General features: G+C 53.7%; 1 protein-coding gene across 2 annotated transcripts in view; it reads left to right on the top strand.

Moving 5' to 3' along the window:
* The first annotated feature begins 1,557 nt into the window (after nt 1-1,557).
* The window catches only part of SEPTIN8 (septin 8), an 81,352-nt gene continuing 65,245 nt past the window's right edge, over nt 1,558-17,664 (top strand). Inside the window, exons 1-2 of one of the 2 annotated variants that reach the window (XM_064161499.1) lie at nt 1,558-1,608; nt 2,574-2,755. In XM_064161499.1, the coding sequence (XP_064017569.1) occupies nt 2,672-2,755 (84 nt within the window). In that variant the 5' untranslated portion in view covers nt 1,558-1,608; nt 2,574-2,671. Of the gene's footprint in view, nt 1,609-2,573; nt 2,756-3,415; nt 3,641-17,664 lie in introns of those variants that run through there. The other variant, XM_064161500.1, reaches the window with a different exon arrangement.

Genomic DNA, 17,664 nt, shown 5'->3' on the forward strand with positions numbered 1-17,664 from the left:
TGTTTGCATCCATGCACCAGGGGTTAGCTTCCCTGGTTTTGCTAAAGGACCCAGGGAGATTCAGGGAACCTCTGGCCAGAGAAACAAGGTGGTAAAGGGAGGGTCTGGTCCGCACAAACATCTCACTTGAAGGGATAAATGCAGCTGACACACCTGGGGGATGGGATCCATCCAGAGGCACCTGGGCAAGCTCAAAAAGTGAGGCCGTGTGGATCTCATGAAGGTTGACTGCAAGGTCCTGCACCTGGGTTGGGGCAACCCCTAGTATCAAGAAAGGGCTGGAGTGCAGCCCTGTGGAGGAAGACTTGGGGATTGTGGTGGTGAAAAGCTGGGCATGAGCCAGCAGGGCCTGTAGCCCCCTTCAAATACTGGAAAGCTGCTTTCATGTTTCCCAGGAGCCTTCTGGATAATCCCAGCTCTCACAGGAGAAGAACACAGTCTGGAAAAGAGCAGATTGAGAGGAGAGCTTCTTCATATGTATAAATATCTCAGGGGTGGGTGTCAAGAAGGGGCCAGTCCCTCTTCAATGGTGTCCTGTGACAGGACAAGGGTCATGGGCTGCCCAGGGAGGTGGTGGAGTCACCATCCTTGGAGGTGTTCAAGAGAAGCCTGGATGAGGCACTTGGTGCCATGGTCTGGTTGACTGGCTAGGGCTGGGTGCTAGGTTGGACTGGATGAGCTTGGAGCTCTCTTCCAACCTGGTGGATTCTATGATGCTGTGATTCTAAGGGACAATGGCTACAAACTGGGACCCAGGAAGATCCACCTCAGCATAAGGAAAAACTTCTTTACTGTGAGGGTGATGGATCCCTGGAGCAGACTGCCCAGAGAGCTTGTGGAGTCTCCTTCTCTGAAGACTTTCAAGACCCATCTGGATGGGTTCCTGTGTGGCCTGCCCGGAGTGACCCTGCTTTGGCAAAGGTGGGGGCAGGGGGTGCACTCAGTGATCTCTAGAGGTCCCTCCCACCCCCCCCTACCATTCTACAGTTCTATGAACTCCTGGAAATATCTTGTTTTATTTCTCCAGCATAAACATAATCCCCTTCTGGATTGCCCAGCGCTTCCCAGAGCTCCTGCAGCACAGTGTAGGTGGATCCCAAGGAGCCCTGGGAAGAACCAAAGATGTGGAGATGTAAAATACAGCTCCACACACCTGCTGCAGCACAGCAACTCAGTGCCCACCAGCACAGCGTGGGCTCGTTTATTTATATCACCGTGGGAGCAGGAGACCTTCGTTAAGATCACAAGCAGCAGGTGAGGGAGAAGGCAGAAGGTAACAGCAAGACCTTAACTCCTGCTTTGGTTGTCTTTGAGTACCTCAGTCCAGCTTTAGGGCTCTCCAGGGACTGTGCTTCTGTGGAATTGGGATCTTTGGTATCTTTCCTTTCCTTAACTTGCCAAAAAGCTGAAATTTGGCAAACCTTTTGAGAACTGAAAGCAGGGCCTGAGTGCAGTTACTGTTTCCTAGGAGTTGGGGTGGGATTTGGAGCTGCAGCTGTGTCATGATTAGGTAACGACTCTGTTTGTGGCCCTTCTTTGTGCAGGATGCTGCAGCTGAGCTAGGAGGATCTAAGTAGACAACGAGTCCTCTGGACAGAGCCATTCCAGGTAAGCTCTCCCTTGGCCATTCCCTGGGAGGTGGTTGCATTGTGTGGTGGAATTAGCATCCTACATCTAGCAGAACTTGGGCAAGTTTAAGCCACAAACTGGTTCTTGGCTTAAACTGCAGGACAGTCTGCACCAGCAAGGACAAAGTTGGAGCAGCAGGTTCTGGCCCTGTCTGGGGTGAGGCTCGGAGCATCAAGCCTCGGGCCATGCTCAAAGCTGTCTTCATTCCCTAACTGCTGGTGCATGCACAGGGCAGAGAAGCAGCCCTCAGGGTGGTATCAGAGGAGCAGCTCAGCTGAGCAGATGTGCGTCCAACAGCAAAGAGGGCTCAGGGTGTGTCTCCAAAGCTGCTGGGGGGGGATTTCTGCTGTGCCCTTAGGAATCGCACAGTAACCACTGCCTTTTGTTCTCAGACACCAAGACCAGGTTGGATGAGACCTTGAGCAACCTGGTCTAGTGGAAGGTGTCCCTGCCCACGGCAGAGGGGTTGGAACTGAGTGATCTTCAAGCTCCCTTCCATCCCAAACCATTCCATGACTGTATGATAGTAGCTTTTTTGTGGCTCTCACGTGTAGTGTTTGGCAAGAGGGTTTGCTCATCTTGAGGGGTTCAAAATGATCCTAAGGACTCCTTTTCCCTACACACAGCCAGTGTTGGGGGGAGAAGTATTTAATCTCTTTGCCTTAACTGGGGTCTGCAGCTGGAAGCAGGCATTGCTCCAAGAGAGAGGATGAGGGGAGAAGGATAAAGGGCGGGTAGAAGGGCTGAGGAAAGCCCAAGACCAAACCAGGGGAGCAAACAGAATGGGGGGGCAGCGCCCCAGCTGCGTGACGGAGGGAAGGCGTGCCTCTGCAAAGCTGGTCCTTGAGAGGTTCACTGCAGCAGAGGGCACCAGAAAGCAGCAGAAACTTCGCCCTGCGCTAGCAGCTTGTCAAACACTCCTGCCGCGGTGCTGTGCCTCGGAGGCTGAGGGTTTGCTGCCGGTGGGCTCGGCTCTGCGTGGGAAGGAATGACGAAGAACAAGTTGATGGTCCTCTGTTGCCTGCTTTAACCTCCCGTGGACATGGGCAGAAGCTCTCATTGGGGCTGCAGCTTTGGTCTGACTCCTGCCAGTGACAGAAGCACTCCGGTGCAGAGGCACCGTGAGGTAGGCATTGGTCTCTTCTCCCAAGCAGGGGGAGGAAATTGCCTCCCACTACTGGACCAGGGGAGGTTTAGCTTGGAGATTAGGAACAATTTCTTTGCTGCAAGAGTAGTCAGGGATTGGCACAGGCTGCCCAGGGCAGAGGTGGTGGAGTCCCCATCCCCGGAGGTGTCCAAGGAAGGTGTGGCCGTGGCACTGTGGGACACGCTTTAGTGGCCGTGGTGGTGTTGGGCTGGTCTCAATGATCTGAGACCATCATTAATGATTCTGTGCCCTGCTGGCTGCTTGAGAGATGGGCACATGGGTCTTTAGCCACCTGTGTGCGCCCTCGGAGCCCTGCAGAGGATGCTGCCGGCACTTGTAGAGGACCTTTAGGGGTCCCTTCCAACCCGACCCAGGCTGCGATCGATGGGTCGAGAGCCGAGGGCAATGCTGCAGGCATATCTCGCAGCCCTCCCTCACCCGCAGAGCGCCACCGGTGTCCCGCCCCCGAACCCTGCCGCTCACCCACTTCGGGGAAGCCGCCGGGACCCCCGGAGCCTCCCCCAGCGCCTCTCCCGGGGCTCCGCCGAGGCGGGGGGGGGCGGTCGGGCCGGAGGCAGGAGGGCCGGGCCAGGCCTGGCTCTGCCTCCCGCTGCCGCCTCCCGCCCCCGCCGTGGGCGGGCTGCGGCGGGGCCGCTCCCGCCCCGTTCCCGGCCGGTGCCGGTGCCCGTCGCCGGGGCTGTCGGTCCGGCGGGCGGTGCCTGTGGCGGGCGCAGGGGAGCTTCCAGGAAGTGGCCATATTGGATCCATTCAGCCGCAGCCAGCCGCCGCGGGTCGAGCCGCGCTCTCGCCGCCGGAGCCGCGCACGCCCCGGCCATGGCCGCCACCGACCTGGAGCGCTTCTCGGTGAGCCCCGCCGCCTCCGGCCCCGCTCCTGCGCGCCTCTCCGCGGGCCACGAACTTGGGTTTAAGCCCTTAGGGGTGGGGAGGGGAGAAATAACCCAGGCGGTGGTGGGGAGCGGGACAAGCGGGGGGAGGATGCCCCGGGCCGCTGTGTGCCGCCGCTGCCCCGCCAGCCCAACTGGGAGCAGCCCCTGGCTGCTGGAGGTGCCGGCAGAGGGAAGGGAACCCGGTGTCCTCGGGAGGCTGCGGGAAGGTCTTGCCCTGTGCGGGGGGAGTCTGGCAGGCTGCAAGGCTCCGAGGCCTCGGTGCTCGGTGTGATGCTGAAAGCGGTAACGAAAGTCACTCTTGACCCGTCCGTGGGCGCCCGGGATGCTCTCAAAGGCTGGCCGGTATCCGTGAGTCTGCAGGGATGGAGCACCCCGCAAAGAGGGGCGGGAGGAACGGGGTCAGAGCTCCCTAAATAAGAGCCGTTTGCATGCGGCTGGTATGCAGGCAGTGAGGAAGTTGGAGGTGGGTGGGTGTGTGTGTGTGTGTGTGTGTGACCCTGCGAGGGACACGCCGGGGAAACCGGGGGCGAAGCGCAGCCTGGGGGCGGCGGGGAGGAACCGGTCCCCGAGGCAGGGTAGGAGGAATGCACGGCAAATATGGAGCGTGACCTGTGCGCTCCGCCGCCTCTGCAGCCCGCACGTTGTGTAACTGCTATCGGAAGTCAATCCGGCTCAAAGCTCTGCCTGCCTAGAACTGGGCTTTGTCTCCGGCTTGGGTCTTGCTGTTGCCGTCGGGTGGTTGTCTCCGTTGGATGGCTGGGGGCTGCGTCTCGCCAGCCTCGCAGGGCTGGGATCGCTGTTACCGCATGAAGCAGCGCAGCTCTGCCCAGCCGGAGCTGCCTGGGCTGATGTTGCTGACTAAATGGGAACAGCAGCGGTGGTTCTCCGAGTTAGAGCCCTGCCCTTGGAGCACAAACAAGTTCCCCGCTACTGTTTGCTCTGTAAACTACTTTGGGCCAAGAATCTCAGACTCGCTTTCATTTCCCTTGAATCCTGGCCCCCCCAAAAAAAAAAGTTTGCCAGCTCCAGAATGAGTTTGCAAGGCTGTCGCTTACTGAAAGCTTCCAGCAAGGAAAATTGATGGGGAGGCTTTTATTTCGGAAAGCAACCGCTGCTGGATGCTGGAGAAGAGGGGGTTCAGGTGAAGCTTCAGTGGCAGGGAATGGAAACGCCGTGGCTCATAGAATGGAAGGGACCTCTGGAGATCGTTGAGTGCAAAGCCCCCTGCCAGAGCAGGTCACCCAAGGAATGCAGGTCACACAGATTCGTCTTGAGTGTCTCTAGAAGAGACTCCACAGCCTCTCTGGGCAGTCTGCTTCAGTGCTCCATCACCCTCACAGTAAAGATTTTGGTTGTGTTGAGGTGGAATTTCCTTGGTTCCAGTTTGTATCTGTTGTCCTTTGTGTGTCCTATCAGTGAAAAGAGGCTGGCTCCTTTTAGACGCCCACACATCAGACATTGCACTCTCCCTGCAATTCTTTCTGCTCTCAGTCTTAATTTGGTGGCCTTTTGGTCTTCATTGGATGTAGCCTAACATTAAAAGCCACCAAATTAAGACTGCATGTCTCCAAATCACGTTAATTAATCACATTAATTGAGTGACTTTTAATGGTGATTTGGTGCCTGTGGAGGTTTTCATGCATGTTGCAGGAACCTAAAATACTGCCTAGGCCAGGAGAAAATGAAACTTAATCTTGTGTTCCTTGGGGTGGGTTCATGGGTGCTGGCTATGCTTAGAATCATAGAATCAAGCAGGTTGGAAGAGGCCTCCAAGCTCATCCAGCCCAACCTAGCACCCAGCCCTGCCCAACCAACCAGACCATGGCACTAAGTGCCCCAGCCAGGTTTGGCTTCAACACCTCCAGGCACAGCCACTCCACCACCTCCCTGGGCAGCCCATTCCAATGCCAATCACTCTCTCTGACAACAACTTCCTCCTCACATCCAGCCTAGACCTGCCCTGGCACAGCTTGAGGCTGTGTCCCCCTGTTCTGTTGCTGGGTGTCTGGGAAAAGAGCTCAACCCCACCTGGCTACAGCCTCCCTTCAGGCAGCTGCAGACAGCAGTGAGCTCTGCCCTGAGTCTCCTCTGCTGCAGGCTGCACCCCCCCAGCTCCCTCAGCCTCTCCTCACAGGGCTGTGCTCCAGGCCCCTCCCCAGCTTTGTCACCCTTCTCTGGACATCTTCCAGTACCTCAACATCTTTCTTGAATTGAGGAGCCCAGAACTGGACGCAGCACTCCAGGTGTGGCCTGAGCAGTGCTGAGTACAGGGGCAGAAGAACCTCCCTTGTCCTGCTGCCCACACTGCTCCTGAGCCAGCCCAGGATGCCACTGGCTCTGTCACTTAAGTGGCCTGACTGGGCTCTGGCATGGCTGTGGTGCCCAACTCCATTAAGAGAAAATTTGCTTGCCCCATGCAGGGAGCTAGGGTGGGTTCGTGGGGATCTGCAGGCTCAGTGGTGATCTGCTGATCTTTGGATGAGTTTGCCTTTCTGGAGCCATGCATCTGGCAGAAGCAGATGGGAGAGTGGCAGCTCTCTGTTTGATGCAGGGCAGAAGACTGTCCTGGCTGCTGTTTCCTTTTGCCTCAGCACATCTCAGCTCTGATGCTGTTCCTCCAGCAGTATCATGGAAACCTCGTGATAAAAGTGTTCCATGTTGTTCTTTCTGCAGGGCTTCCAACTTTCTTGGTGCTGCATTTTGTCACTGTGCCTCAGTTTCCTGAGTCGGGGTGGGGATAACTCAGTAGTGCCAAGGAGAAGTGATGACAGATTGCTTTTTACCAGCTGTTTGTACCTGCAAGGGGAGGTAATGTTGAAAAAAGCCTCTGAAGGATGATCATAAAGGTCTCTGGATGATCTTAAAGGTCTCTTCCAGCTGGAACAGTTCTCTGAGTCTCTGCTGTTGAGGTGGGTGAAGGTATTTACAACGCCCAGCTCACACTGAGGCCCTGGAATGTAGTGACCCTTAGGCTTGAATAATGTGTTTCCAGAGCTCCTCAGTTGCATGCTTCCCTTGTGCAGTCCTCCAGAAGGCCTCTGTCCCCAGCACAATAAGGTTCCCTTGAAGTGCTGCTGTTGGAAGTGACCAACAAAAGCAAATGAAAGGAAGCTGGCCCAGAGAAAGCTGCCTCTGAGGCAGCAGAATCACACCAGTGGTGTTCAAGACAGCCTTTGTGTTTGTGAATGTGCTGCTTGTGGGGGAGATTGGCTTCAGCCCCTGGAGACTCAAGTTGTCTGCTGGTCTCTCATGAGAATGAGGCTCTCCACCACTGTGTTTGGGACACCCCCTCTGGATGCTCAGGCCAGTGGTCTCTGTTACAGCAGAGAGAAAGCTGATAAATATGAAATGGTTTATTTTGTCATCAAAGCTGAGAGCTTTTCTACTGCCAGTTCTGGCCAGTGCTGAGCTGGCAGCCGTGGTGGTTGCTGGTGCAGACACTGGCAGTGTTAGCAAGGCTGTTGGTACATCAGGTGGGAAACAGCCCAACCACCATGTGCAAGTAGAAGCCAGAAAGGGCATAAAATGCAGCAGGGAAATGCAGGAGCTCTGGAGTAAGCTAGAAAAGCTGGGAGGAGAAGTGAGGGAGAAGCAACTCGAGATGCATGGGAGAAGAAATAGGATGAGATGTGAGACCAGGTTACCCAGAGATATGATTGAAGCCTCATCTATGGAGACAATCAAGGTCAAACTTGAAGCAGCCAGTCTAGTTGGAGGTCATACAGTGGTCTGGGCTGGAGGGAGAGCTCCAGGGTTCACCATGTCCAACCCCCCTGCCAAAGCAGAGTCACCTAGGGCAGGTCACACAGGAATGCATCCAGAGAGGTCTTGAAAGTCTCCAGTGAAGGAGGTGCCCCTGCTGTGCTAGTTTGAAGCAGGGTAGAATGTTTTGGTGAGAAGAACTAGATCATAGGCTGTGAAAGGAAAACTATGGTGATGTCTACTCCCCTCAGAGCCAGCTGAGACTAGTCTGGGTGATTTCCAAAGTTGGGGGGGGGTATACCCAAACCATCACACCCTGCTCACTGCAGGGGGGGTTGGACAAGATGATTTTTGAGGTTCACTTCCAACCTGATGCATTCTCTGCCTGTAAGATTGTTTTGGACCCCTCCCTGCCTGTGGCTTTCTTTTTAAACAGACCCCATGGACCTGTTCCATGCATCAGGAGCAGTGTGGCCAGTAGGACAAGGGAGGTTATTCTGCCCCTGTACTCAGCACTGGTCAGACCACACTTTGAGTCCTGTGTCCAGTTCTGGGCCTCTCAATTCAAGAGAGATGTTGAGGTGCTGGAACATGTCCAGAGAAGGGCAACAAAGCTGGTGAGGGGCCTGGAGCACAAATTCTGTGAGGAGAGGTTGAGGGAGCTGGGCCTGTTTAGCCTGGAGAAGAGGAGGCTCAGGGCTGACCTCATTGCTGTCTACAACTACCTGAAGGGGCGTTGTAGCCAGGTGGGGTTGGCCTCTTCTCCCAGGTAACCAGCAATAGAACAAGGGGACACAGTCTCAAGTTGTGCCAGGGTAGGTCTAGGCTGGATGTTAGGAAGAAGTTCTTCCCAGAGAGAGTGATTTCCCATTGGAATGGGCTGCCCAGGGAGGTGGTGGAGGCACCATCCCTGGGGGTCTTCAAGAAAAGCCTGGATGAGGCACTTAGTGCCATGGTCTGGTTGACTGGATAGGGCTGGGGGATAGGTTGGACTGGATGAGCTTGGAGGTCTCTTCCAACCTGGCTGATTCTATGATTCTATGATTCTATGACCTCCTGCACTGCTGTCACTTAACTACCCACATGAAACCCCTGGCTGACCTGGAGAAGCAAAGACGGCTTCTTGGGCTCTCAAGTGAGCCTGCAGGGTGGGCTGAGATAAGAATTTCACATCAGGCTGTCAGTGCTGGGGAGGCTGTGGCTGATGGCTCTGTGTCTGGACCACACAGGGACAGGGGCTCGGTGAACACCCAGCCAGGGGAGCGCTGGCTGCACGCACGTAGCGCTGGCTGGAGGGCAGCTGTCTGCACGGAGCCCTTGAGAGGATGTCTCTTGGTGTCAGTGATTGATAGCTGGGCTTTTCCTGCTGGCTTTACTGTGGATTGATGCTCCTTAGAAGATCTTGCCAGGGAAAACAGCGCTTTGTGCTGAAGGAAGCTGAACAAGGTCTTCCTCGCTGCAGATGGACAATGGGCTTCGTTTTATCTCAGCAAGGTGCTGAGCTGTGTGTGTGGGGGCAGTCTGGCTGCTTTGGTGGGAGCATTGCTTGGTTACTGGCTTCTTGTGACCTGCTTCCAACTTGTTGGGAGGAAAGGGAGCTTTAAAAGGTGCCTGTTCCTGTCCTGGTTGTGAGAAACTTGGTGTGTTTCAGCTGCTGCTGTCTGCTCTTAGTTCCTGGCCTCCCTCGCAGCTTGCAGCTGCTCCTCTGTGTGAAGGGACCAGTAGCAGCCTGAGAAAGATGGGCATGAGGAATGGGCTGAATCATAGAATTGTTTTGGTTGGGAAAGACCTCAAAGTTCTTCACAGAGTGATTGGCATTGGAATGGGCTGCCCAGGGAGGTGGTGGAGTGGCTGTGGCTGGAGGTGTTGAAGCCAAGGCTGGCTGGGGCACTTAGTGCCATGGTCTGGTTGGTTGGGCAGGGCTGGGTGCTAGGTTGGGCTGGATGAGCTTGGAGGTCTCTTCCAAGCTGGTTGATTCTACGAAGTCCCAGCATCATCCAAGCACCACCATGGCCATGAAACCATGTCCCCAAGCACCACGAGAGCATCTCTGCCCTGAGCTGGGGCAGAGCAGTTGCCAGGAGACTCAGTGCTGCAGGTCCTAACCACAGGCTTACATTTTCTTTTAATCAAACTCTCAGAATACCTCTCCATGGCTCAATTCCAGTGGAAAAGTGAGGTATGTCTGGATTCAGACATTCCTCCTGCCCTGTCTTTTTGCTGTGTGGGTTTGGTTGGTTTGTTGTTGGTTGTTTTTTTTTTTAACTCAGCCATTTGGAAGTTCCAGGGTTAAATTTCCTCTCCTGGTTTTGTCGTTGCATTATTTTACCTTTAGCCTGGAAAAAAACTCAAGTGATTCCCCCCCATGCAGTGTGGAACAGAAGTGACAGATTTCTCTCCAAGCTGGTAACAGGCACCAGGAAGCCAGCCCAGCAGGAGCAGCCTTTCCCCTCCTGCCCTGGCCAGCTCTTCTGCCTGTAGCTTAAGCTCTTTTTTTGGGAGGGGAAGGAGGGATAAGGAAAAGAGCCTTCCATTGGAGGAGACAAATTGGTGGTTGCCTCTGTGAGCCCTGCAGGCCCTCCCTGGGAGGCTTGACTGTGCTCATGCAGGAAGCCAGCTCTGGTGGTTTGAACCACAGCAGCAATTAGCTGAACCACAGTTCCAGCACAGTTAAACACGTATTTGGAGTGCATGCACTGTGAACAGAGGCTGCCCAGAAAAGGGAGGTGCAAGGGGGGGGGGGGGGGGGGGGGGGGGAAATGTTTGTGGTGGTGGTGTTATTGTTGTTGAAGTGAAGGCTCTGGGGGGAGACCTTATAGGAGCCTTCCAGTAGCTGATGAGGGCTACGGGAGAGCAGGGAGAGACTTTTTTACAAGGGCTTGTAGTGATACAACAGAACAAGGGGACACAGCCTCAAGTTGTGCCAGGGGAGGTCTAGGGTTGATATTGGGAGGAAGTTGTTGGCAGAGAGAGTGATTGGCATTGGAATGGGCTGCCCAGGGAGGTGGTGGAGTGGCTGTGGCTGGAGGTGTTGAAGCCAAGGCTGGCTGGGGCACTTAGTGCCATGGTCTGGTTGGGTGGCCAGGGCTGGGTGCTAGGTTGGGCTGGATGAGCTTGGAGGTCTCCTTCAACCTGCCTGATTCTATGATTCTAAGCTTACCCACTCCAAGGAACACAAGATTAAGTTTCATTTTCTCCTGGCCTAGGCAGTATTTTAGGTTCCTGCAACATGTATGAAAACCTCCACAGGCACCAAATCACCATTAAAAGTCACTCAATTAATGTGATTAATTAACATGGTTTGGAGACATGCAGTCTTAATTTGGTGGCTTTTAATGTTAGGATACATCAAATGAAGACCAAAAGGCCTGGATGAGGCACTTAGTGCCATGGTCTGGTTGATTGGCCAGGGCTGGGTGCTAGGTTGGGCTGGATGAGCTTGGAGGTCTCCTTCAACCTGCCTGATTCTATGATTCTAAGCTTACCCACTCCAAGGAACACAAGATTAAGTTTCATTTTCTCCTGGCCTAGGCAGTATTTTAGGTTCCTGCAACATGTATGAAAACCTCCACAGGCACCAAATCACCATTAAAAGTCACTCAATTAATGTGATTAATTAACATGGTTTGGAGACATGCAGTCTTAATTTGGTGGCTTTTAATGTTAGGATACATCAAATGAAGACCAAAAGGCCTGGATGAGGCACTTAGTGCCATGGTCTGGTTGATTGGCCAGGGCTGGGTGCTAGGTTGGGCTGGATGAGCTTGGAGGTCTCCTTCAACCTGCCTGATTCTATGATTCTAAGCTTACCCACTCCAAGGAACACAAGATTAAGTTTCATTTTCTCCTGGCCTAGGCAGTATTTTAGGTTCCTGCAACATGTATGAAAACCTCCACAGGCACCAAATCACCATTAAAAGTCACTCAATTAATGTGATTAATTAACATGGTTTGGAGACATGCAGTCTTAATTTGGTGGCTTTTAATGTTAGGATACATCAAATGAAGACCAAAAGGCCTGGATGAGGCACTTAGTGCCATGGTCTGGTTGATTGGCCAGGGCTGGGTGCTAGGTTGGGCTGGATGAGCTTGGAGGTCTCTTCCAACCTGGCTGGTTCTATGATAGGATGAGGGCCAAGGGAGAGAGAGGATTGACACTGGGGATTAGGGAGATACTCTTTACAGTGAGGGTGGTGAGATACTGGAAGAGGTTGCCCAGGGAGGTCATAGATGCCCCTTCCCTGGAGGTGTTCATGGTCATGTTGGATGAGCCCTTGAGCAACCTGGGCTAGGGAAAGGTGGGGGTGGGAGGTGGGGCTGGAACTAGATGACCCTTTAAGGTCCTTTCCAACTGAAACTGTTGTACGAATTCTACTTTTTTTTCCCTTCCCCACTGTGGTGCTGTCACTGTGGGTGAATTCAGAGCCTCTCTCCCTCTTGCAGCAGAGATGCAACACGTTGCTCTGCGTGGGAGCTGCCGAGCTGCTCCCAGCCGCTCGGAACGGCAGCGAGCGCCGAGGCGGTGGGTGGAAGGACGTGAGCTGGCAGATGCTGGAGCCGTGTGTGCCCTCTGCATCAGCAAAACAAATGAAAGCCCTGCGGAATAACGTGCTTTCAGCAGGCCAGCTCCTTGTCAGGGCTGTGGTGGCAGCTGTCAGCCCATCTCCAGCCTTGCTGGGAGGCCAAAGGCTCTCTAAAGCTTATCTTCTGTAGCAGGATGCCAGCAGCTGCGGGCAGGGATGCAGCCCTGTCCCTGAGCGCTCCTGCTGGCCCCAGCCTGCTTGGCTTGAGGCATCGTGGTGCAAACCAAGGGCTGTGGGGACTGGGCTGATTTCCTGGATTCATGGAATGGTTTGGGTTGAAAGGGACCTTGAAGGTCATCTCGCTCCAAGCCCCCTGCCATGCACAAGGGACACCTTTCACTGAAGCAGGAGCAGTTGTCACACTCATCTCCTTTCCCTTCTCGTGCTCCTTTGGCTCCAAGGTTGGGAGGAGAAGAAGTGGTGTGATGCTGAATTGGCTTTTTCTGGCTTGTGCAATCAAGAGAAGGAATTTGGGAGGCCGTGGGACTGAGGTAGGCGTGTAGGGCGTGGGCACACTGCTTCCACCCTGCACATTTACCTGATTAATTTGCCTTATTCAGAACGTGTCATAGAGTGGTAGAAGTTGGAAAGGACCTCCAAGAGATCATAAAGTCCAAGCCCTCTGCCAGAGCAGGGCAGGTCACACAGGAGCACATTCAGATGGACCCTCAAAGAGGGAAGCTCCACAGCCTCTCTGGGCAACCTGCTCCTGGGCTCCAGCACCCTCAAAGAGAAGTTTTTCTTTATGTTGAGGTGGAACCTCCTGTGTTCCAAGGTGTCCTGTCACAGGACACCATTGTTTGTCCTGGGCACAGCTGAGGCTGTGGATGGAGAACCTGCCCTGCTTGTTCTGGATGAGCTGCAGCCCTTAGAAGTAACATTGTCCCATCCCACACTCGTGTTTCAGTGAGGTGGAGCCGGTGTCTTCATGCACAGCCTACCTGCTTCTCCCCTTCTTCACACTTGTCTAGCAGCAGCAAGCTCTGGGTTTCTACCTGAAACTTTGCATTTGTAGTCATGCATCATAAAAACATCAGGTGGGTAAGAGAGAGACCATTTCTGCTCACAGAGCAGCTCAAGTGAGGGGGGGGAATAATCACAGGATCCCAGCATGGTGAGGGTTGGAAGTGATCTCTGGAGATCATCCAGTCCAGCCGCTCTGCTCCAGCAGGGGCATCCACAGCAGCTTGCTCAGGATCACAATGGCCAGGGGGGGCTGGGAAGATCTACAGCCTCTCTGGGCAGCCTGCTCCAGGACTTCCAGTACCCTCAAAGTACATTTTTGTCAGGGAGCACAAGGAAGCATCAGCCTGAAGGTGCTGCTTCTCCTCAGTCTCAGCCATGTGCTTTCCTTCCGCAGCCTCTCCTCTGGCTGTGCTTGCCTCCAGCTTGTGACATTTGGATGCAAAAGCTGGAGCCAGACAGGGAATCAGCACCCTCCAAAATGGGCTGACTGGAGATCTTCAGGAGGGCTGGGGGGGGAGGATGGTGTTGGTGAGAACCACAGGCTTCTCAGATCCAGCCCCAGTGGCTGCCCTTGGCTTGCAGGCTGAGCGGGGCCCGTGGGGTCAGGGTTGTGGAGGCACCACTTTGTTTAGACGTTCAGATTCCTTTGTGAAGCCAAAAAGTGTCCTTCTCCCACACACATGAAATTCCAGAGATGTCAGACAGCTAGAGAGAGGTTCCCATGGAGCACCCTGCCTCAAGGCTTGTGCCTTCTCTGGCTCACACAGCCTCAAACCCAGACTGTCACAGGGAGCTGTGGGTTTCCGTCGAGGGACTTGAGGCTGCTCTGCTCCCAGAATTGCACACAGATTGGTAAGGGTTGGAAGCAGCCTCTGAACGTGGTCTAGTCCAGCCCTTGGCTGCTGCATGGGGTGCTGTAGTGGGTCTGTGCCACCTCTGCATTACGTGTGCAAGGAAGCATGCAGGGAATGCATCCTGAATCCTCCACGGGCAGCCAGTGGTTGGGCTGGCTCTTGCTGGAGCAGAGGCAGGACACATCCCTCAGCATCTGCTTACCTGGCTTCAGGTCTGCCTGCAGAGCACTGCACAGGAGTGGCTTGGTGTGAGATGTGTTCTTCCTTCTGGAACATCAAACCTGACTCCCTGGGTGGCTGGGAGAGGAGATGCCCATGCTGTGTGAATTAGTGTCTGTCTTCCTGCCCAGGGCATGTGGGGCAGCTCGGGTCAGTGGGGGCATTGCTGGGTCCCTAGTTCAGACCCTGCTTCCAGCTTTGGATCCTAATCCAAGTTTATCCAAGCTCTCAGCTCTGCCACAGTAAAAGGGCTGCTGGAGCAGACCTCCCAGAAATGCTCTCCTCCCCCCATCATGCAGCAGAGGTGTTTCCAGCTCATCTTCCTGACTCTGCTTTACACATGAGCAGTCCTTGCAGCTTTATCTTCCTGCTCTGTGTAGTTTCCAAACAGCTTTGCTTTGCTTTTTTTCCCCTCACTGCCTTCAGTCTTCATATTAAAGCTGTTGTGTGCTAATCCACTGGAGGCTTTCTGGAGGCATGTGTTAATAGGATATAGAGCAGTTAGCTCCTTAACCTGATGACTCTGGGCTCGCTCTGGGAGCTGACTGTGGGGTGTAAACCTTCTCCTTCTGATGGCTTTTGGGCAGTATCCCAAAGAAACTTGCCCAGTAGCTTCATGTGCTGTTTGGGGAGATGCTGTGAGTTGGTTCACAGAACCACAGATTGCACTGGGCTGGAAGGGAGGCTCAAAGGGCTTCTTGTCCAACCTCTCTGCAAGCATTAGGGACACCTCCAGCTAGAGCAGGCTGCCCGAGGCCACATCAAGGCTCATCCTGAGTGTCTGCAGGAAGAGGTCCTCAACCACATCCCTGGGCAACCTGTTCCAGTATCTCACCATTCATAAAGAACTTCCTCCTGATGTCCAACATAAATCTGCCTTGCTCTGTTTCAAACCATTGCCCCTTGTCCTATCACCACAGGCCCTTCTAAACTCTCTGTCCCCAGCCTTCCTGTGGGTCCCTTTCAGATACTGAAATATAGCTCTAAGGTCCCCCTGAAGCCTTCTCCAGCAGTGTTGCTTAACAGACTGGGAAAGAGCATCCAGTGATGACCAAAACTCTTGGGTTCCCATTATATCTCTGTTCTGTTCCCTTGTCTAAAAATACACAGAATAATGGCATTGGTTGTAATCAGGCAGTAAATTCTGGAAGTGGATGTGGGAATTAGCCATGTTTATTTTAAGTGGTAACTAAAACAAAGTGTCTTGGTGGCTGATATCCAGCAGGGCTTGGTTTCAGCATGGTGGGATCCAGATTCTTCTTCCCCCCTCTTCAGTGTTCTTTTCAAACTGCCCCAAACCTTTTCTAGCCTTCTCCTTAGGGATAGGCACTGAGTTTCTCTCTTGGTTTGTCTCATGGCCATTTGTGTTTACCAAATGTCTCCTCCTTCTTTTCCTTGTGGTAGGATTCATGGAATGGTTTGGGTTGGAAGAGACCTTAAAGATCATCTAGTTTCAACCCCCCTGCCATAGGCAGGGAAACCTTCCACTAGACCAGGTTGCTCAAGGTACCATCCAACCTGGCCCTGAGCACTTCCAGGGAAGAGGCATCCATAAGACTGTTCCAGTGTGTCACCAACCTCACTGTAAAGAACTTCTCCTGCTGGACAGATCAGTTGAGGCAGGTTGGTGGGGAGGAGGAAGATGCTGCTGGTCAGATCAGTTGAGGCAGGTTGGTGGGAAGGAGGAAGATGCTGCTGGTCAGATCAATTGAGGCAGGCTGGTGGGAAGGAGGAAGATGCTGCTGGTCAGATCAGTTGAGGCAGGCTGGTGGGGAGGAGGAAGATGCTGCTGGTCAGATCAGTTGAGGCAGGTTGGTGGGAAGGAGGAAGATGCTGCTGGTCAGATCAGTTGAGGCAGGTTGGTGGGAAGGAGGAAGATGCTGCTGGTCAGATCAGTTGAGGCAGGCTGGTGGGGAGGAGGAAGATGCTGCTGGTCAGATCAGTTGAGGCAGGTTGGTGGGAAGGAGGAAGATGCTGCTGGTCAGATCAGTTGAGGCAGGTTGATGGGAAGGAGGAAGATGCTGCTGGTCAGATCAGTTGAGGAAGGTTGGTGGGAAGGAGGAAGATGCTGCTGGCCAGATCAGTTGAGGCAGGTTGGTGGGAAGGAGGAAGATGCTGCTGGTCAGATCAATTGAGGCAGGCTGGTGGGAAGGAGGAAGATGCTGCTGGTCAGATCAATTGAGGCAGGCTGGTGGGAAGGAGGAAGATGCTGCTAGTCAGATCAGTTGAGGCAGGCTGGTGGGGAGGAGGAAGATGCTGCTGGTCAGATCAGTTGAGGCAGATTGGTAGGGAGAAGGAAGATCCTGCTGATCAGATCAGTTGAGGACAAGCTGGGAATGCATCTGCTGCCCAGGGTGAACTTGGGAAGGTCTCTTAATAGATAAGGTGATAAGATTAGTCTCTTGTCAAGGCTAATTGGGAAGTTCCATTCACTTAAAAGCCTCAGCACCTTCTGAATAACTGATGTTGAGAAGCTAAGTGGGACAGCCTGGTTCTGTTCTCCTTTATCTGCTTCTGGGGGCTTTGTTTAAACAGACTGGAAGAAAAGTTGTGTTTGTGTTTTGGACTTTGCTTTCTTGGCTTTGCTTCTGGGGGTTTGGATTCTGAGGCTGCTGAAAAGCTGAACTTTCTCATCCTTTGAGGTCATTTTGGAGGAAATGTCTCTCATTTTTGGGTGCAGAGCTTTCTGTTTTAACCAGCTTCCCTCCTCTTCAGGCTTGCCAAACGCTGCCTGCATAATGCCCTGCAAATCCTGGTTTGCTCCTTTGGAAACTGTCACCCAAGGGTTTGTGATAGTGACAACATGCGTGCTTAAGCCTCTCTTAATTAAGCAGGACCTCACAATTAACTAATTAGGCTCCATAAATGTTATGGGGAAATGGCTAAAGAGCAGCTTAAGACAAAAAAAGAAAGGGGAACGGGTGGGAACTCTGCTTTCAGTGTGGAAAGGCAGAGAGGAGCTTAAGCCAGAAAGAGGCAGTTTGTTTGCAGCAAATTCAAGCTGATGTTGCAGTCACAGGTTGTGGCTGGAACGTTTTGGATGTGTGTTGGAGGAGGAGAGAGGAGAAGCTTTTTTTCCCCCTTCACCCTTAGCTCTGAAGCCCAACAGAAGTGTCTGGCTTAAGGCTGCGCTGATTCTTCGCTGCCCTGGCTGCGTGTAGGGTTTCTGCTTTCTGGTTTGGGGGTCGTTGGTGTTTTGGAAAGGAGGGAAGGCTGCTGAGGCTTGCAGCAAAGCTCTGTGCTTGCAGAGGCTGAGCAGGAGCTGCTGCAGAAGGGGGATGCGTTGGGTGTGCGGAGCCCTGCTCCCGGCTGCCTGCTGGCAGTGCTCGGGGTCTGGTGTGTCGCTGAGATGGCATCAGAGGGTCACAGAGTGGTTTGGGTGGGAAGAGACCTTGCAAGGTCATCTAGTCCAACCCTCTGTAGGCTTGCTTAGAGCCCCAAACATCCTGGCCTGGAATGGTTCCAGGGATGGGGTTTCTGCCACCTCTCTGGGCAACCTGGGCCAGGCTCTCACCACCCTCAATGGAAAAAAAATTCCTCCTTGCTTCCAGTCGAAATCTCTCTCTTAGTTCAAAGCATCATTTCTTGCCCTGTCACAGCAAGTCTGTCCCCAGCTTTCTGATCAGCCTCTGTAAGCACTGAAAGGCCACCAGAAG

This window comes from Pogoniulus pusillus, chromosome 22 (assembly GCF_015220805.1).
Source record: "Pogoniulus pusillus isolate bPogPus1 chromosome 22, bPogPus1.pri, whole genome shotgun sequence".
Lineage (NCBI taxonomy): Eukaryota > Metazoa > Chordata > Aves > Piciformes > Lybiidae > Pogoniulus > Pogoniulus pusillus.